The 21,826-nt window shown below is 35.7% G+C and overlaps 2 protein-coding genes across 3 annotated transcripts; both read right to left on the reverse strand.

The window, feature by feature from the left end:
• Positions 1-5: 5 nt before the first annotated feature.
• On the reverse strand, positions 6-2,197 carry zgc:194948 (uncharacterized protein LOC796981 homolog). 2 transcript variants are annotated; one of them, XM_026921640.3, is made up of 5 exons: positions 2,060-2,197; positions 1,758-1,901; positions 650-773; positions 485-543; positions 6-390 (listed from the first exon to the last, which is right to left on the reverse strand). In XM_026921640.3, exons 1-5 carry the CDS (start codon positions 2,112-2,114, stop codon positions 251-253), a joined length of 522 nt encoding a protein of 173 aa, XP_026777441.3. In that variant the 5' UTR covers positions 2,115-2,197; the 3' UTR covers positions 6-250. The 2 variants fall into 2 exon arrangements, with proteins under 2 accessions (XP_026777441.3, XP_026777440.3); XM_026921639.3 differs by having other exon boundaries at positions 6-393.
• Positions 2,198-8,554: 6,357 nt separating this feature from the next.
• Positions 8,555-18,136, reverse strand: pou2f3 (POU class 2 homeobox 3). The gene is made up of 13 exons (XM_026922325.3): positions 17,866-18,136; positions 17,432-17,488; positions 13,484-13,518; positions 12,780-12,881; positions 12,558-12,663; positions 11,206-11,294; positions 10,683-10,859; positions 10,356-10,497; positions 10,110-10,243; positions 9,799-9,963; positions 9,558-9,600; positions 9,348-9,462; positions 8,555-8,674 (listed from the first exon to the last, which is right to left on the reverse strand). Exons 2-13 carry the CDS (start codon positions 17,478-17,480, stop codon positions 8,635-8,637), a joined length of 1,197 nt encoding a protein of 398 aa, XP_026778126.2. The 5' UTR covers positions 17,481-17,488; positions 17,866-18,136; the 3' UTR covers positions 8,555-8,634.
• Between the last annotated feature and the right edge of the window lie 3,690 nt (positions 18,137-21,826).

Genomic DNA, 21,826 nt, shown 5'->3' on the forward strand with positions numbered 1-21,826 from the left:
TTTAAAAAAAAAATCATCCTTCTACAGCAAAATGATTGTGAAATGCATAGGCTTTATGAAAATATTTAATCTACAAAATTCTTAGCTCGATAGCTAGCTTAATTCTTGATTTTATTATTTCATAAGGGAGAAATGTTAAAAAACGAACCTATTCACTACCATTCAAAGGTTTTTGAACACCCCATATGGCAGTGTATATTTGTGAAATGTATAATGTAATAGACTTGATTTCTGAAGGTAAAGTGTTGCTTTACTCTTCATTAGGGGACACAAACATACTGATGATGATACTGATTAGCAGGATAAACATAGCCACGGACAGAATGACTGTGATCACCACCATCGCTGCACTGCGTCCTTGGGAGCCAAGTTTGATTTCTGTGTAGTCAGCTACTGCAAAAAGACATGTACGAATATCATCTGCGAGTCTCTTTATGTCATCCATGTTTCAGCTCACTTCACAGTTGACCACTTGCAATGTTACCTGTTCTTGTAGTTGCCATCAGCGGGATGCTTCTGATGTCTCCAATCTTATAGTTAATCCTAAACATACACATAAAGTAAAATTAAACACACTTTTTATGTGAGGTTCGTCAGTTAATATTGAAGGTTTGCACACACAGATTGCACACACAGATTTCACACTCACTTGTACTGTGTGCCATTGCTGAGGTTCGTCAGCTGGTATCCAATGTTTCTGCTAAATGCGGTTGATCCTGTCAGGTTGCCGCTGCTGTTACAGTTTGGAACCGTGAAAATGTCGTACAGGATGTCTGTTAAAACCAAAGGTCTCCAATGAAACTCACAATTACAGCATGATCAAATCTTTATTAGAAACTCATTGTTGTTACTAAGTAGTGTTAGTATTAAACTAAACTTTAGGGTTGTGACTATATACAGGCAAGACTGTATACCATTAGGAAGGAAATATGAGTTATTGTAAACATATGGTATACCCAGAGATGAAATTGTGGAACTTTATTTGTTTAACTGGCAGTAATGGTATGGAAACATTACTGTTCAGTTTATTTTTTATGTGTGGTTGTCTGGGAAAACCTGTGGATGAAATCTGGGAAACCACCAAAAACGAAAAATAAAACATGTTTTGGCCAAATGTGTGGGAATGTGGCCAAATAACATATTCTTATACTTCAACTTTAAGTAACTGTAAATATATTTCACCAAAACAACATGGAAATAATTTTATTTACATTTAATAATATTGCCTTGACTTCCTGTAAAGATCATGTGTAAAGAGTTGGTTTACCAAACAGCCATTTTGCCTAAAGATGTTCAAAACTTTGCTAGCTAAGTGTGAATTTTCCCACACGCTTTGAACAAGTTGTTGGATAGCTAAGTGAAATAATAACATAAGGAGTAAACAATTTAGTTTGTAATCAGATACCAGCTGTCAAAATGTCCGCAATACTCTTGCGCCCCAATTACAATTAAATCATTAAATGCAATTTTTTTAGACACTGGAGACTGCTTCCATAAATGTTAAATAAACGTCTGCTTACAGAAAACGTATCAACAACAACTTCTTTGTCAAATAGCGCAGTTTATTATTAGCCTTAGATTATGCCACACAAGTCCCAGTGACTATAGTTACTAGAGAAACAATAACATATTAGAACAAGAGCAGTAATATACACCTGTGATTTGCCTTGCAGCTGGAACTACCGTCAGAGCTGCTGTTGTAGAAATTTAACTGATGAGAATCAATAAATAGTTAATTGACAATAAATAATACATACAGCTTGTATTGGTGTCACAATTCAGGTACTCCAGGTCCACACTCTTGCCAGCGTAGGTACAGGGAGGCAAACTCAGCAGCAGGGAGTCGAAGAATCGGCCCGTGATTACTTTGTCATGGGCCGATAACATGCTGAGTGGAAAATCTGCACCATACAGATTAATCAAATTAGCAAAACATTTTTGTTCAATGGTATTGACTATATCTTTGAAACCATAATATTATGTTACGTTATGCTACATCCACAGAATATATCTCTCCTCTACAGTTTTCAGTGAATAAGAGCAGCTTGTCTTGTCTTACCATCAGTGTGGATTGGGGGAATTAATCCCCCTAGGATGAGGATTATAGCCAGCATCTCTGCCCTCTGTGTAGTTTTGTGAGTCCTTGATAAAATGGGACACTGAGGAATGACGACAGATGAGCCAGATCGAGCTGGTAGAAGGGCCATACGTAATGGAGAGGAAAACAGGTTTCACCAGGTATATTTGAAACTACAGCTCTTCCAACATACACACCCTGATGATGGACACTGCATGACAAAATCTACCTTAACTGACATGGTGGCACTGTTTACACTCAAGTCTAGTCTTAAAGGTATGTTTCATTCACTGCTGACATCAAATCATTGCCTGCGGGAGGAAATTCTCTCTAGGACTCATCATGCACAAGTACTGTCTATTTATAATCCCAACACTTATCTAATAAACATATACACATTTACATATATAAAGAGAGAAAGAAAGTGTACACCAAGCTCACAGAGAAATCCAAGAAATAGGACATTTTGGACAGAAGTTCTTTGAGCTTACACAAACAAAGTGCTTCTAAAGTTTCTCCTTTGTAGGAGACTTCATTTTATGTACAGTAGGGCTGTCAAAGGAATTTCACTGGAATTAACATAATATTTACGCATCCAAAGGTGAAAATACACATTTAAATTTATCTTTAAAATCTATGCTTAATTTATGCTTACTTTTAACATTTTGGCCAAATGACCCTTGTCCCTGGACAGAATAAAAGTATGAAGTTAAATCTTACATTTTATAAACTAAATAACATCGCTTTGCATTGCAATTTATAAAATGTAATTAATAATTATTAGCCTAAATAAGGCACTACAAATCTGTATTAACAAAAGCCAGAAGCATCCCTACATTAATGTTATTGGGCCCTACTTTGTCTGTGCTTCATTAAGAAGATTTATTTCTATTTAAACTCTTGTCTCACACACAGCTGAGAATCAAGCACACACCTTTCCATTCATGTAGACAAATAGCTCAGATGTTGAAAAGAGGTTTCCAAGAAAGCATTTAAGTGGTTAGTGAAAATGTATGAATGAGTAGTGCTAAAGAAAGAAAGAAAATGTGAGTTGGCTCTCAACTTTGACCAAAAAGAGTCATCACAAAGAGTCGACTCATTAACATGGAACATGTTTGCACCTCTGATGAGTCCAGTTTCTCGGTAACGTGACAAGCTGCCGTTTTTTTTATCTTGTGAACTTTAAGGGACAAAAAAAAAAAAGAGAGACTGGTGAAGGAACTGTTTGTTGATGGTAAAACGTGATAACAGGAACTAACTGTTAAAAAATATGATATATGATAACACAGGATGTCCTTCATTAATATATTAAAAAATGTAATCATTGACAAATTGCTGTGGTATAAGAGGAGTAAAACACTTCCGGATGTTCTTTTATGAGAAAACAATCAATTTACCGATGGTGGTAACAGTAACCTTGTTTTACATCAGGCTGCATCACGTCAGCACGTCCTTGATTATTTTCCTATAACAGCATGCTTTCCAGTGTTTTATTCCTTATTAAATGTTTAAGCACTTGAAATTCGAATGCAATTTTTAAATGTATTTGACAGCCCTAAATCAGGGTGAGACTTCCACCTTTGCTTTGCATTGTACCTGAGTGCGCTCTAGTGGATGATGATGTTAACACATTAGAATCCAAAAGAAAAGAAACTATAGATGTCAAGTCCGCTATGAAGTAAATCCCAGCTGATTTTATTTCATCAGTTAATAACCCTCAGCTGCAAAATTGCTACAATTAATTTTTAAAAACACTCCACTAAATGCTGGTAAATAGGTTTGCACATACTCAATTTTTTTTCTCAAAAATGTTGCAAAATGCACACAATGGGCCCCATGTTAGTAGCTTTTTGTACCTTTTTGAACAATAATTATCACAAAATATATATAATAAATAATATATATATAATAAATAAAAACTTGAGTTCCACAAATACACACAAAATTGTTTTGACTTTAAAGAAATTTCTTTTTTATGTCTTTTTCATGGCATAAATGTTCCCACCACATTTTTATACAACAAATTCACCTAAAAACAAAATACACATAAAAATCTTTTTTCGTCAGTTATCCCAGAAACAATTGTGTAATGTAGGTTAACGTTAATAAAATAATCAGAATTGTAATTATATTCCAATCTTGGGGTATGACAGTATCAAATATTATCAGATACTCTATACTCTGGATGCTCTAATTTTAACTGCGTTAAAATGAACCTACAGACAAACAAACAAACTTCACAACAAAAGTTTGTAACATTAAAACTTTGTAACCTTTTTTGTTTGCAACCTTTTTCCATCTCAAAACAACATATAGTATAAATATCTTATTTTTTATCAGTCAAGCTTATAAAATGGTCAAAAGAAAATGCATCAATCAGTCAGTCAGTCATATTTATTTATAAAGCACATTTAAAAACAACAGCTGTTGGCCAAAGTGCTGTACAAAATTCAAGCATATACCAAAAATACAAAAGTAAACATAAAACTCAGCAACAGATAGTACACTACAGTTATGCCACTGCGCTTACTTATGACCATATGCAACAGTAAATAAATAAGTTTTAAGAAGAGACTTAAAATCAGCACATGTTGGTGCAGTTCTTATATAGGGGGGCAAATTATTCCAGAGCTGTGGAGCGGCCACTGAAAAGGCACGATCTCCTTTTGATTTCAAGCGTGACCTTGGAACAGTCAACTGAAGACTATTAGTTGATCGAAGTTCCCTGGAGGCATTACAGTGGAACAGAAGGAGATCGGAGATATATGAAGGAGCCAGTCCATGCAAACCCTTATAAACAAACAACAGTGTTTTAAAATGGATACGATATTTAACTGGGAGCCAGTGAAGAGAGATCAACACTGGTGAAATATGTTCCCTCTTCCTTGTTCCAGTTAACAATCTAGCAGCAGCGTTTTGAACAAGTTGAAGACGTGACAATAGAGACTGTGAAACACCCAAGTATAATACATTACAATAATCTAATCTGGATGAAATAAAAGCATGTATTACAGACTCCATGTCTCTTAATGTTAAGAATGACTTCATCTTTGCAATATTCTTTAGCTGATAAAAACAACTTCTAACCACAGCATTGATCTGTTTGTCAAAAGTCAAAGCAGAGTCAAAAGTAATGCCTAAATTTCTAACATGTGAATGAAGATTACTAGATAGAGGTCCCAGTTTACTGGCCACAACCTCTGTAAAAGCAGGGGAGCCAAAAATTAAGACCTCAGTCTTAGACTCATTTAACTGGAGGAAGTTGGCAGACATCCACTGTTTAACATCTCTCAGACAATCAAACAGACACTGTAAACTGGAGACATCCTTAGGATGCAAGGGAACATAACACTGAGTATCATCTGCGTAACAGTGGTATGAGACATTGTGCTTCTTGAATATAGCATACAAAGGAAGCATGTATAAAGAAAATAAAACAGGACCCAGAATTGAGCCCTGTGGAACCCCATACAAAACTGGTGCACAAGATGATGAATATTTGCCAGTCTCTACCGAGAAAGTTCGATCATTTAAATAAGATACAAACCAATTTAAAGCATGACCTTGTATCCCAATTTGCTCTAAGCGATTTAAAAGAATGCCATGATCAAGAGTGTCAAATGCCGCACTAAGATCCAGCAAAATTAAAACTGCACAGTTGCCGGAATCGACAATCAACAATAAGTCATTTAATACTTTTAGCAATGCAGATTCTGTACTGTGTTGAGGTCTGAAACCAGACTGATATTTATCGAAATTACCATTTTCCTGTAGAAAAGAAGAAAGCTGATTAAACACAACCTTCTCCAAGACTTTTGATAAAAACGGTAATTTAGAGATGGGGCGGTAATTATTTAAAACTGTTGGATCAAGATTTGGTTTTTTGAGTAGCGGCTGCACAGTGGCATGCTTAAAATAAGATGGGACTATTCCACTGATTAAACTGCTATTAATTATAGACAATAAACTAGGACTAATAATGTCGAATGTCTCTAATAAAAGACGAGGAGGAACAACATCCAATGAACAAAAAGTGGGCTTCATTTTATGAATAATTTGCACCAGGTAACTGTGAGACACTGGAGTAAATTCATATAAATATGTAGGAGTTGACGTGGACTGAGGGAAGTCCAAAGAGGAAGGAACAATACATGATCTTATAACATCAATCTTGTCAGTAAAAAACTTAAGAAAGTTTTCACAGGCCATAGGAGACGGATCAGGATATAAATTAGACATAGGATTTAGCACACTATTAATAGTATTAAATAATATTTTTGGACTATGAGCGTTTTTAGCAATGAGATCAGAGAAATAATTCGCCTTTACAATCTTAACAGTTTTTTGATATTGAATCATACACTCTTTAACGCAATCATATAATATTTGTAATTTATCCCTCTTCCACTTCCTTTCCGCTTTTCTCCATTTCTGTCTAATTGCCCTAGTTTCATCATTAAACCAAGGATGTAAACAACTTCTAGGTTTTTTCAATTTAAAAGGGGCAACAGCATCAAGTATATTTGAACATAGCCCATTAAACTTATAGACTAACTCGTCAGGATTAGCTCCAAGACAGTTAGACTCTATTTCATGAGTTGTAGTAATAATAAAATAATATACGCATCTAAAAATTTTCCAGATGTAGATGAGTTAAAAGAGCGAGAATACTGGCCTACCGAGGCACGGTGTGGTACCGAACTAGGAACGGCTATGTTAAAAATAATAAACTTATGATCAGACAGAAAAAATTCTTTGGTACCTACATCACTGACTAAAAGGCCATAAGATAGAATTAAATCAAGTGTGTGCCCTTGGTTATGAGTGGGACCAACAACCGATTGTATAAGATTGAAGGTGTCAATAATTTGTAGAAACTCTTTAACCATAGGCTTCGAAGGACAACAAACATGTATGTTAAAATCGCCCAATATCAAAAGCCTATCTGCATTCGGCACAACAGAGGATAAAAAGTCTGAAAACTCACTTATAAAATCCTTATTGTACTTGGGAGGTCTATAAACAAGTATACACAACAGTGGATTACAGCCGTCCATCTTAAATAACTGAACTTCAAAACTAGAAAACAATTCTGAGGCAAGTAGACGGCATTTTAAATTATTTCTATAAATAGTACCTAATCCCCCACCACGACCGACTGACCTTGTCGTGTTAAAAAAGTTATAATCTTTAGGACAAACTTCAGAGAGTGGACCAAGCTCACCAGCATTTAGCCACGTCTCAGTCATAAACAAGAGGTCCAACTCATGAGATAAAATTTGTTCATTAATTGCAAATGTCTTGTTTGAAATCGATCTTACATTTAGCAACGCCATCCTCACTTCAGTGAAGTCCGTTTCATGATGAGTGGATTGATGGTAATATGGAATAGGATTATGATGATGCTCAATGAATTAATACTTTTCTTTCTGTCCAATTCTTCACCAATTTAAGTCAAAAGTGTTTCAGAAATTATTAATCAAACATTTACAAAAATGATTTGCCACAGTTGTAAATAATATACTCTTTAATATTAAATATTAACTGAGTAAAATGTAAAGCAAGGACTAGTGTAAAGTGAATAATCTGTTTAATAAGTGTTAAACAGGTACACATACAGTCATGTCCAGCATTCAAATGTACAACACAACATTTCCATTACAAAAAAAAAAAATTACGCATCACAAAAAAAAAAAAAAAAAAAAAAACACAAGCAAAATAAACAACAGTGATACGTAATCACATCAAAGGCAAAGTGTGAAAATTACAGCACTTCAAATGCTTTGGACCACTTCATAAGGAAAAGGCAGAAAAAAAAAATAAAAAATCAAACACCCTTTTCCACTACATATTACTTCCATTTCCAAAAGCATGTTCATAAAAGTTTAACTTAGAAAAACAGACATTTATAAAATAGGAAACTGAGTAAGACTTAATGAGCCTTCGAGTCCAGACTGAAAATCGTATGACTGCAATGATAAATGCTACATAGTGAAGTCAGTGATAACCACACACTTATAATTGAAAAAAAAATCTGATGCTTGAAATATTTGCATAGTTTAAATTGATATTGTTGCTAGCGTGCTCAAGTCGTCTAGTGTGATCTAAATATATTATGCTAAAATATGGGCTAAAGATGAGAATAGATATGTAAACATCATCTTTGAAAAGTAATATCTCTTTAAGCCTCTCAGAACTGTGGCTTTAACACCACTATATATAAAATTGAAATGTATGATAGACCTGCTGTTTGATCTTGATATAAACAGATGACTGAAATGTATCATTATTACTGAAATGAACGAATGAGACAGAGATTGTTTTTGTTGTTTTTTTTTGTTTGTTTTTTTTTAAGCATGTAACTGTGAAACTTCAGTACTACAGCAGTATTTTTTGCTGTATAAATGAGAAAATTGTTTCCTTTCCTGTCCAAACAAACTGTAAACATTTTATTTTCACTGTTTGTGTGTGTGTGTGTGTGTGTGTGTGTGTGTGTGTGTGTGTGTGTGTGTGTGTGTGTGTTGGGGGGGAGGTGATGGGGGGGTTCTAGGTGATTCTTAGTGGTGATACGCAGTACTGTTCCAACGATACCAGGATCTGGAAGAAAAAAGAGTGTAGTTCAAATCACATTCACTGTGACTGCCTTCCAGTGGATGAGGAACTTATATCAGAAGCATGCATATGCTCATATATACTCATTGTACACCTGTTTATTCATGCAATTATTCAAACAGAAACAGGCCAAGAGCTCAGTTAATGTTCAAACATAAGAATGCCGAGATGCTTTTCTGTTCACCATGGTTGTAAAGAGTGGTTATTTGAGTTGCACTTTCTGAGCCATGCTTGATTGGCCATTCTCCTCTGACCGCTCTCATTAACAAGGCATTTCTACCTGCAGAAATGTGGATGTTTTTTTTGTTTTTTGCACAATTCTATGTAAACTCTAGAGACTGTTGTGCTGATCCCAGGAGATCAGCAGTTTCTGAAATACTCAAACCACACCAGCCTATCTGGCACCAACAAACGTGCTACGGTCAATGTCACTTAGGCCTCATTTCCCTTCATTCTGATGTTTGATGTGAACATTAACTGAAGCGCTTGACCTGTATCTGCATGATTTTATGCATTGCGCTGCTGCCACATGATGAGCTGATTGGATAATTGCATGAATAAGCAGTTTTTTATGAATGATCAAGAAATTGATGTACAGATACATGCTGCATTAATATTTCTGGTGGCATCATTGTGCTATCAAATTGATGAGGGTTACCCTGTGGGATTGAAGGACTGATTGACCCCCTGTGATGTCAGAGGACTGGAGGACGAAGACAGAGTGTTGGGAGAAGAGCCGCGGCTCGGGCTGTTGGGAGACGAGCTGCTCGACACTGCAGAAAAAAGCACCACTTATTACCTCACTGATCAACTAATATGAACTTTTATATTTGTTCTAATGAAAATGTATGCACAAAAAATGTCTTACCGCCTCCTGAAGCAAGAGGACTGAATGGTCTGCTAGATGCAGGCTAAAATAAGAATCGACTTACATTAGAACGTGTATAGGTTGAACAACAATGTCCTTTTGAAAGTAAACAAGGTACGATAAATCTTAATTATGAGTGGCTGTGATGGTCTTTTGGTAATCCAGATACTGGATTTTATGGATCATGGTACTAATGAAGGTTGATGGAAAGAATAACATCAGATCTCCTAAATAAACTCACCAGTCTGGCATTGTAGTTGTGTGATTTTATAGGCGAGGTGGCAACTGGGCAATAAATCCTCTTCTCTTTCTGTCGTCGGTTGCAGAACCACACCCGTACCACTTCCTTTTCCATCGACAGCTGCTCCGAGATCAGTGTGATCTCCTCTGAGTTCGGTTTGGGATTCTGAAAAAAGAAGGCACACTACTTATGTGGCAGCTAAAACCAGTTACGACTTGCCAGAGCCTGAGCCCACTTGTAGAAATCCTGACAGTACCACTTAACTACAGGTTGGCATCTAAGCATTCAATTTAATCAATCAAATTACTCACATCTAGGAAGCGTTTCTCCAATGTGAGCTTGATGTTGGTCTCAATACTCGTTCTCTTTTTTCTCTTCCTCCCATATCCTTCCATAAGAGGTGGTAAAGTGGCAGGATTAGCCATTGATTCTGTGGGTGAGTTTTCTGAAAATGGTCAAAGTACAGATGGTTAAAACAGTCTAAAAAAACTGGTAGCAAACATAAATCTTTGGTACTTCTGACAATATATTGGGTCACTCTATATGCATTTGTTTACCTGCGTCACTGAGCCACTTCTCCAGCAATGGTTTGAGCTTGCACATGTTCTTGAAGCTGAGATTGAGAGCCTCAAAGCGGGAAATTGTTGTTTGACTGAAATCATTTCCATAGAGCTTCCCCATAGCCAAACCCACATCTCCCTGAAAGTAGAACCATCAGATTAACATCTCATTTCATGTTTTTAAAACTTTTGGTCCTACTTTTTGGGAAAAAGATGTCATCAAAATTATTGAGGCTTCATTAAAATGCACTCTGAAACCTGTTCCCCTTTAAACTTTTTATTTACATCTGTCTGAAAAGTTTATTTCAATATGTAGGTCATTGCCTGTGTGAAGCCCAGCTTGATGCGTCTTTGTTTGAAGGACTTGGCAAACTGCTCCAGCTCCTCCAGGTCACTTGGCTCGTCCTGCTGAGAAGCACCCACGTGCTTAGGTACTTGTAAGTGGGGCATGTCCAAGTGTGCATCCATGGAAGACCCAGCCAAGCCTGTTCGACCCATTGCCTGTGCAGATAAAAACTATAGATCAGATGAATAGATTTGAAGTTCTCAATCTAGTCCATGGGGATTCCCAGCCAGGCGGCATTGTTCTTGTGTTCCGGTTTCTGACACACCTAAGCCAGTTGATTATAAATCTAGCAAGCAAGACGCTGGAGCTACTGTACTATCCTACAGAGCTGCTTTTGTCTCACTGCCTTTGTCTTAACCGTAAACTTTTCATGCAGCTGACTTCTGATTTTACAGTCATGAATTCCAGCCATATTAGAACAGGCTGGAGATGGGGTTCCTGAGGACTGGATTGAGAAACTACAATAATTATAACAGGGATGTGATGAACTTTTTTGTTTACCTGAGGCGTGAGGGCCAGTCCAGGCTGGTGCTGCAGGAGACTAGGCTGGGACTGAGAGGGCAAGGACAGGAGATTCGGCTGCAGTAGTGCTACAACACAATATAAGGCACAATATATATAATAAGGCAAACTGCTTTAACATACATTACACCACAAAGCTATTAGATGCTCGATTCTGATTGGTTCTATAATAGAATTATTCCTGGCTGCAAGGTTTATATCATTGCACTCATTTGAATATTTTAGCATTTCTTTAGTAACAACTTACACAGGGAACTCTATGACAGGCAATCCACATAAACAAATAAAATAAAATAAAATAAAAAAAAAAAACGTGTGTGAAATTGTTGATATAGTGATGTTTTCTGTGAGGAGATATTTATTTAGTATTTTTCGGGAGCTGTTAGCGCTTTGTAACAGTCAGAGGTAAAGCTGTTCCTTTAAGTTTTCTGACATAGTAAAGTCTTGACAAGCTCCATTTTTTGTCTTATTAATTTCAATATAGAAAAAAAGAGAAGCTGGTGAGGAAATGACTTTTTTATAGCTGCTGACCTGTAAGTGATAATAGGAACTAACTTGTTTCAAAGATGTTCCACAACATTACATGTAACTACTACAAATGGATAAAGCATATGACATGTCATTTGTTAATAAATAAGAAATTATAATCATTGGCAAAATGCTATGGGGACTTTAGGGAGTGCTGTTATCACAAAATAATCAACTTTGGGGTGGTAACAGTAATTCTGCTTCATGTTGAGCTGCATAGCATCACCCAGTGGTTGATTATTTTCCTATAACAGTACAACCCCAGTTCCTTATGTGGCACCCTGGAAAATAATGATAGCATAGGGATAACTGGGTAAACCTTTTAGAGAATTCTTGATTCTGATTGGTCAGAAGGTGTTGATTTATTTTCTATAATAGCAGCTCAGACTGCAAGGCAAATTGGGTCACTGGGATTTATATGGTGGACATGCTGCATAATCTAAGGCTAATTAACAAATCAATATAAAATGTTTAATTGTTGATATGGTGAAGTTTTATGTGAGGAGACATTTATTTAAAATTTGTGGAAAGAGTCTCCAGTATGACTGGAGCACTTTGTAACAGTCAGTAAATTTTTTTGGTTGTTTTATTAACTTCAAGAAAGAGAAAAAAGAGAGGCTGAACAGGGAACTGGCAATGTTTTACGCTTGTGTGGGTTTTTTTGTGTTTTTTTTTTTTTTTACATCCAGGGACATGGGAACATTGTGTGTTTGTAGAAGTTACTCATTTACATTGACATAATGCGTATTGTTCAGGAAGTATAATGCTATAAATATCTATACCTATAGCTATATATGACTGACCTTGGTGTCCGGTCTGAGCCTGGGAGAGGAGAAAAGGCGAAGATGAGGAAAGGTGTGAGCCAGACATGAGGACCAGCTGGGGAAGTGGGTGTAGGGATGGCAACTCCTGAAAACACATTACACAAAAGCATTCTTGATGCTCCTATCCATCATCCATTAGCCTATCATAAGAATACCATGAAGTTAAGTGTATGATCTGTGGTAGGAATATTCATGGCATACCCCAGGCAGCTGCCCTGTGGGAGCTGGTGAACCCTGTGTGAGATGACATGTCTTATGCGACGAGGCAGAGTGAGGGGAATCGTTCAGGTCCTCTGTCTTTATCTAGAAACCAGGAAGTACCGAGTTACATTGTGATCTGTGCATCCCAGAGATTACACAAAAACACTGCAGTTGTAATTCTGACAGAAGAAACTAATAATTAACTTGCCTTGACAGTCAACTCCACTTGGTCTTTGGAAAATTTGATAAAGTCAATATAAACTGATAAACTATTTATTACCACTTTGTATTATGTTTGCGTCTAATAGCTTGGATAAGAGTCACATGTATGCTGGTGTCCGTTTGTGTGCATGTGCGCGCGTGCGTGTGTGTGTGTATTCACACCAAGGCTGTCTGACTTGTTCAACAGGAGGGAGCTTTTGAAAAACATTCCTTCCCTGCCCTCAGGCTAGAGCCTATGCAAATGGGAACCTAAGGCTAGTTCCTGTACATGGGACACAGTACAGTCCTCTGCATAGCATTACATGAGAAAAAGGGCCAACGTAACTTATAATAAATCAAGGTTAATTATGACTGACATGCATTACATTGCAATAAAAGAGATAATCAAAACCTTTACAGAGTTGCCATTAATGTGTACAGGTGGTTTCTTTGACATGTAACCTAACTGATTTACTCTTTAATAACTTAATATGTGAATTTACCTGTCTTGTGAAGTCAATGCCATTTTGTTCGATATCTGCGGAAAGAATGGAACATAGTTAAGTAATTACACCATTATTTCACATCACTTTTGCCTCTTTTGAAGGTGTTACTATATATATATATATATATATATATATATATATTCTAACTTCTCAATTATTGCTGTCTCAGTGGGTCTTTTGGGGTCCTTTGTGCTATGTTAACCATTATGTAGGTAGAGTTTTGTCAAGGCCTCTACTGAGTTCAAAGGTTGTTGGGTCCAGGTAATCTGTCCTGATTTGAAATTCAAATAGGGCCGTGTGAGGCTGTGGTTAGCGCATCAGTGCTCGCTCGTCCCGCGCTATGGAAATCGGCGCTCCTCCCCGAGCCAAACTTCCAGTATGGAAATGAAGCGCCCATGCAAATGGGAACGTATCCATGGCAACCTTTCGCAAGCCCTCATATTTGAATGTTTACAAACCCCCAGGTGCATCGCTGGTTCGTTCTTTCTCTGTTAAAGTCTTTCTCTCTTTCTCTCACATAAATATCACAGATACAATAGGGCTCAAATAGGGTTCTTGTCTAAGAACCTAATACAATTTTGACTAATTAGACTTTTCAAGATCTTCTCAAGAAGTCAAAAAGTTTTTATTTACTGAAATCAGTATCAACAATAGCAGTTAACATTAATTAATTTACATGTTTAAGAGTTAGTCCCTACTTAATATTCAAGAACATTATTTAGCACCAAGAAAAAACGTGTTTTAATCCTGTTTGGGAAATCTTCTGGAATGAATATGAATATCCTAAGACTGAATATCCTGTTTATGCATAAGTAGTATTTTTTCAAGTAATTATATTGCATTATGTTGTATATTTTATGTCATATACTTTATATACTTTTAACTACTCACATTGTCCTACTCTTGTAGGTAACAATAACAAAATGGTTCACCATTCAGGTACATGTGACTGCTCTATGTATTTGGTTATGATGGCTATTACATTGAACACCCCCTTGCAGTTCTCAAAAGTTTAAACATAAAACATAAAAGGCTTTGCCTTGCAGACAGTTTCTCTGAGTTTAATTAGCTCTCTGATGAAATGCTGCAATATTGCAACAGGTTAAGACTCCTTCAGGGGAAAACAGAGTAATAATAGCGTATATGCATTCTATTTTTGTGCTATATATCTTAGATATTTGCTAAGACTAGCCCAGGAGGTACTGCTGTAGCAACAACAGTAGCCTATTTAACCAAGTCTGATGCTATTCTGAACACTTAAAATGTTGAAGAAGGTCTGTTCTCAGCTTACTCAGCTGATGATGGGACATTCACGTTGGGTTAGATTTCATTAAACATGTCCTTGATTGTTTGGTAAGAAACTTGAACCAAATATGTTATAATTTGTTAATTTTAGTAGGATAAAAAAAAACCTACTCAAGTGAGAAATAAGACACACTAAAACTATAGCTATAGTTATATTCATAATTATAATTAGAGTTTTGCTTATTATCAACATAGTTATTGTTATATTTTTATATATAAGTATTGTTTTAGTTATATTTCCCATCGTATTTCCCGTAATAGTTATAATTCTAGTTATACCTTTGGTATAGTTATCATCATAGCTTTTGTAGTTATTGTAGTTATTTTGATAGCTATAATTACCGTTATAAATACAGATATATTCACAATTATAGTTCTTGTAATACATACCATTATAGTTTGATCATTATAATTATAAATTGGTTATTATGATTATATAATTATATATTTTATTGATTATGTAATTATATAATTATAGTTTAATGATAGTTTTTGTTAAAGTTATAGTCATAGTCAAAGCCATACTTATGGTCAAAGTTAAAGTAATAATTTTGTAGTTATGTTCGTAATTAGAATTCTAGTAATAGATATAATTATAGTTATAGTAGTAATTATAATGTATTATGAGGTATTGTTTACAAAGATAATTATAATTATAGTCCAATTATAGTTATACATTTGGTATGGTTATTGTCTCAGTCAAAGTTATAACTGTAGTAATTGGCATAATTATAAGTTTAGTTATAAGCATAGTTATTTTCATAGGTAGAATTATTCTTATGTATACTGGCATAGTTACTGTCATAGTCAAAGTTATATTTATAGTAAAAGGTATTGTCATAGTTATAATTGTAGTTACTTTCATAGTTAGAATTATAGTCATAGATATTATTCATTATAGTCATAGTTGTAATTATATTTCCACAGGTAATATTTACCATTATAGTTACAATCTTAATTATTAGTTATATAATTATAGTTGTAGATATTACCACTTATAATGTATTTAATGTTTGACTACTAAAATTCCACTATAAACAGTGTTCTGTAGGAAGCAGTATAAAAATATCTCAATATCTCTTTATTACCCTGCAAAACATTATTATCCTGTTGCTAATGATACAAATATGTTTGCACCTGTGTACAGGAAAAGCTTGAAACTGATATTTAGTATTACAGGAAACGATGCTACACAAAACAGTCATGCACTATATTGTGCTCTCTCTGAATCCAAGTTCCTCATTTCAGACCCTTGTGTTCCGTACGGAGGCAACTAACTATGTGTCAGTATGGCCTGAGGGTATGAACGCTTCACTGCAAACAGTCCACCACCCCCATGCACATGCACACACACACACACACACACACACACATACACACATCCTGGTACACTGTTATGTCCTTGATGAACATCACACCCCAGAGCTCTACGCATCTCTTTTTTGTCTCCTCACAGTTTAGGCACTACAAACCTGACTCCACACACAATAAACAGGTTCAGGTAGTCTTAACTTTACACATCTGCACAAATGAACGACTCAGCAGTTTTAGTATAGAGGTGGTAGGACATATCTGATGTAGTAGTCACGCTACACAACTACTCTTGATTTATTGGTGGTAAATCGATGAGCTGGTTGTTACTTCATAGTGGAAAACACATAAAGTAAGTCTATGCAATGAACGATTGTGCTAATCTCCCAACAGAAAGTGGGGTATTGATCACTGAATCAGTGACAGTGACAGTTTATGGTAGAAGAAAGGGGAAAAAAACCACAAACAAACACTAGGATTAATGCAAGATGGTGGTGGTGTGATGTAGTTGTGACAGTCGAGAATGTCATTAAGGGTTTTGCACAGACCTGCCTGGGAGAAAGACCATGACAGCCAAGACAAAGAGCAGAACTCACTGGTCAAAACCACAAACGGCTCTGATGAGAGACACACGGAAGCTTGTGTCTTTCTTGTGAAAACACCTCAACTAATAGGAGAGGTGCATCAACAAAGTAAAATTTAAATGGGTTACAAATAAAGTACTAAGAACTCATTAATAAAGAATTAAGCACAAAATAAGCACTGATAAGAAAACAATCACTGTAGGTTTAGATTCTTAGATTCTTAGGGCTTGGACCCCTAATAAAAAAACATACCTTTATATTTACAACAATTATATACATTCACTACAGGGCACCTGTCCATTTAATGATAATGAAAATAAACATTCAATAACTTTAGGGTTTCTTCAACTTCAGCACTTAGACCCAAAATAAGAAATCAACAATTATTATATAGTAATATTCAATGCTTTGACGCCAAATAAGGAAACAGTTAATTTAGTTGCAATTGTGCTTCTTAATCTATCCAATACATTGGTTGTTTGAAAATATTACGTTTTTATATACTGACTTCAAATCTGCAGTCCTTTATAATTCTACTTAAACCTTTAGTTTCCATTATAATAGTATAATAAAGTGAACAATTTCCTTCTGACTATTTTTCTTTCTTCTATTTAACAGTTTCCCGTTGTCAAGGGTATAACAGGTTCTAACGGTGTGCCGATGTATTGTTTTTTTTTCCATCAAATTCCATCAAACTCCAATAAAGGTCTAACTCATCCCTCATAAGGGATGAATAGCTTCTTACCTGTGTGTTCATGCTGAGGATCCCTCTGCTCGACAGCCTCTGTGCTCATCTTAATATCTGTAATGATAAATATAGCTGATTTTCCTACTTTATGCGCACACTGGGCCAATTCATGGCCCGGTCAGGAAAATGAACTTGAGGTTTTATTCTAATGGGTCCGACTTTGAAAAGGTCTCCTTTATGTAAAGGGCTTGTTGTAATATTCATAAGGGCTGAGGGGATCCCCGCTCAGCCTCCAGCCTCCAGCCTCCAGCGGCTAATAGCTCAGGCCCTCCTCCCTAATCTCTTCTAGTCAAAACCATTTAAATGGGTCAATATGCTGTGCAAGCAAGAGACCACAGAAAGAGATATGATTCTGCAAAACAGCTACAGAAGTGAACTACAGGGAAGAGAAGAGAGAAAGTCTGTAAATAATTTCAATTTAAAGTACTCACCTTAAAAAGGAGATTCTGGATGTGTTTCCCTTTATTTCTTCTACAATCCTGAGTCGGTCATGAATGAAAGAAGGAGCAAGATGCACGCAGGAGGTTACGGAGAAACTTCAACATTTGGCACAAGTGGGTTCGGGGAGAAGTATTCACCTTTTTCACGATCCCACACAAGCTGATAGACAGGCGATTTGCATAAGGCCCACAGTGCGTCCTATCCAGACGCACTCTTTTTGCATAAAACAACATAGGGGGAGACGACAAACTGCAAAAGCTCAGGTGAGTGAGTGAGTGTGAGTGTGTGTGTGTGTATATGTGTGTGTGCGTGCCACTTCTCAAACCTGAAATGTGTCTGTTTCTTGCCTGCAGTGTTTATGTTGACACAAAAGCATGCTTGTAAAGGTTTAAAGGGGCTATAAGGTAGCCAGCTTGCAAATGACTGAAGTCCACAATGATGTTCACAATAAAGTAGGAAAAAGTTCTGACATTATTTAGTGATTTATCATATATTATGTTTTATATCATATATTTTATAATATTTCTAATAAAAAAACTAATATACTGCTTAATCATGCTTTACATGTTTTTCTTTTACTCACTACACTTCAAAAGAAAAGTCTTTACTTTCTACATTACACTACATTTCTCTATATTCATATATTTGCAAGATAGTAATGTGACTTTTTAATACTCATCACTGTCACATACAATTCGTATTTATCACAGCAGTTTGTATTGTGGCAGCTAGCTATTAGCATTCAACTAGTTTACCACAAATAAAGCTATTGTTAGCTAGCATGATAATAAACAAATTCATTGAATCCTAAGCGTTAGCTGTCACAATATAAACTGCCCTGATTAAAATGATTAAAGTGTACTTAGCAACAGCTTTATACCTAATCTATCAAAAATTAGCTAGCTAACATTTATCTAGCTAGCGAGCATTAGCAGAAGGTATTATCTTGCTAGCTATCTTAAGAGATGAGGAATAAAGCTGTTGTTAGTGAGCAATAGTTAATGATTCTCATTTTTATAAGAAATAGTTTTTTTCCCCAACCCACTAACGTAACACACTTAGAGAAAAGCGCTTTCTACCCTCTTCCGCATACTTAAGCTCACAGAAGCCCATGATTGGTTAGTGTCACTGAGTTTGACATCCTAATACTTTTTCCCCCAGAAGTTTTGAACAACATGTACATTTTGATTGATTTATAGGTTTGAAAATATGAAGATCTTTTAACCTCAAAGTATCATGTAACTAGCTAGCTTTCAAACAGTAACTTATACCAATCTGTGGCATGTTAATGTTTGTCACATGATATTTGACAATTATTTCAGCCAACTGTGTCACTTTTTACAGCAAAAGTCACAGTTTATATGTGTGGTGGGTTAGGAAAACCACCAAAAATGATGAAAAATCTTGTTTTGACCAAAATTTGACCAAGTTTTTTTCTGCTTATAACATACTTTGACACCACTACTTAAAAAAAACATGAATACATTTCCTTATATATCGACTTTGCAAACTTGAATAGTATTTTTGAAAAGATTAGGCCTTAGGGTTTCATGAACCCCCAGACAGAAAACTCTTTTGTAGTCAGTTTAAGGCTGGTATTGTAAAGACTGGTATTGCATAGAGTGTGTATTTTTTTTTAACATCTTCTTTATTTGGTAGATGCTTTTATATAAGTGAGACAGTTGAGGTGTAAGGGCTTTGCTCAAGGGCTTAACAGTACATTTCTAGCATTTCTGAGTTTTGAACACGTCACTAGAACATAACTTTAACCACTGTAACGTGCTTTGTTATAGAAGGATATTACAGCATAAGAACTGCTGCTGTAATCATGAAGACTGTCCTGTGCTTATCACAGGACACCTCTTCAAAATATTGTCATACTGAATATCCTTTCAACACACTTAGTACTGGCTGTCTTTACTCTTTTACACCTTAATACTGTAATAATTTATATTTCTACTATCCGGTGTCAGAAGATGATGGGATACCCTTTTGAGTCTGGTTCCTCTCAAGGTTTCTCCACTGTCGCTTCTGGACTGATCACTAGGGATCAAAATGTAAATCTTCATCCAGATTTCTGTATTGCGTATTGTATTCTGTATTGTTAAAAGTGCTATACAGGTACATATATAACTGAATCATACTGAATATATGATTCATAAAATAATTGAATATTTTCTGGGTTTTTTTCTCAAAAACCCTAACCCTCTCATAAATGTGGAACTGTACAAAGAAAAAATACTAAAGTTTAATTTTTAAAAAATGCTCAGGTATTTATACAGCATTGAGTAGACATAAAGAGCAGGTGCAAAGCTCATAGGACTCTTAAGAAGTCACACAATGAAGATCAGCTTCCATTGTAGTTTCTTTGTGACTTTTGTCCTGTTAAGTTACTTTGTTTGAACAGGACATCCTGATAAGGGAGCTCACGCCTGAGGCTTACTCCCACAGTCTCTGTGTGCACTGTGTTACACAACTAACACTAGAGGGCGGAGTTCAAAAGTAAAACATAACGGAGGAAAACAAACCTCCTATGAAGGGACAAATTGTTGGCAAGAATTTCAACATCCTGTCACACTGTATGATGTGGAATTTAACATGCACATACACACTCAGGACAAATGTTATAATCTTGTCACTGACAATATAGAATGCATTTAAAACTCTTTTAAGGTAGATGTTTGAACCAAAACTTGATCACTCTTGTGTTAAAAGTACTCAAATTCTTTACTCAAATAAAGGCACAATTGCATGTCTAAATAAATCCTATCCTAAAAGTTGAGGTACAACTTCAAATTCTTCAGACAAGTTAAAGTAGAAAAGTATAAACTCTGAAATTTAAGTATGAAAAAAAAAATTACAAAAGAAGACATCTGAATCAAATCACACTGATTTAGGTTACTTCTGGTAAATTAGCACACTTTCCAACCAACGTGGGAAAACATTATCTAAAGCCGACTAACAACATCAGCTAAAGCTAACTAACTAATCTCTCAAAATTTAGCTATTATAATAATAACAACTCAAAGATAAAAACTAGCTGAATGCTAACAGCTAGCTAAAATTGGAGAGGTTAGGAATTAAGCTGTTGCTACATACACTTCGTATTTATCGAGGCAGGTTGTATTTCAACTCCTAGCTAATAACAGCTAGTTATCATCAACAGCGTTATTTCTGTTAATCTAGCTGAATGTTAATAGCTAGCTGTCACAATACAAATTCCTGAGGTAACTACAAAGTGTACATAGCAAACAGACTAAAATAAGGCATATTAGGTCTCATTCTTGCTTTCACATCTGCTGAAGTTTAGACTTGTTAAGAACTCTTTGAATCTAAATGCTAAAAAAAGTCACCTTATGATTAAAGAGATGTTGGAAAATGTAATGAGTAGAACGCACTAGAACATAAAACGTCAGTTTCTTCGTCTGAACTGTAGCAAGTAAATGTCAAAGTATTAAATTCATTCAATTCGATGCACAGTCAAGTCCGAAGAGATTCCCGTGTCTGAAAACCCACTGCTATAAATTGTTGACACTGGAGACTCCTTCCATAAATGTTAATTAAACCCCTAACAGAAAAGTTCACCATACCAGCAATTAAGTTTTTATTTCTTAAATAACATTTTTTAATCTGTTTAGATTACAAACAGCATCCGCCCCTGCCCCGCATCATCCCTGCCAATCAGTTAACAGATTATGATGAGCGCATTATTATGTGCAGAAACGATAATATTAGAACGAGCATTAATATATTCCTGTGATTTATCTTGCAGTCAGAGCTACTGTCAGCGCTGCTGTTACAGAAAATTAATCAACACCTTCCGACCAATCAGAATCAAGAATTCAAAAGCACTGTGGTATAAAGAACAAGTGGTTGCTTGTAATCATTCAAAAAATTATTTAAAAACAGTTGCGTACCCCAGACCATGTTTTATAGAACAAAACCACAGAC

This window comes from Pangasianodon hypophthalmus, chromosome 27 (assembly GCF_027358585.1).
Source record: "Pangasianodon hypophthalmus isolate fPanHyp1 chromosome 27, fPanHyp1.pri, whole genome shotgun sequence".
In the NCBI taxonomy this organism is placed as follows: Eukaryota; Metazoa; Chordata; class Actinopteri; order Siluriformes; family Pangasiidae; genus Pangasianodon; species Pangasianodon hypophthalmus.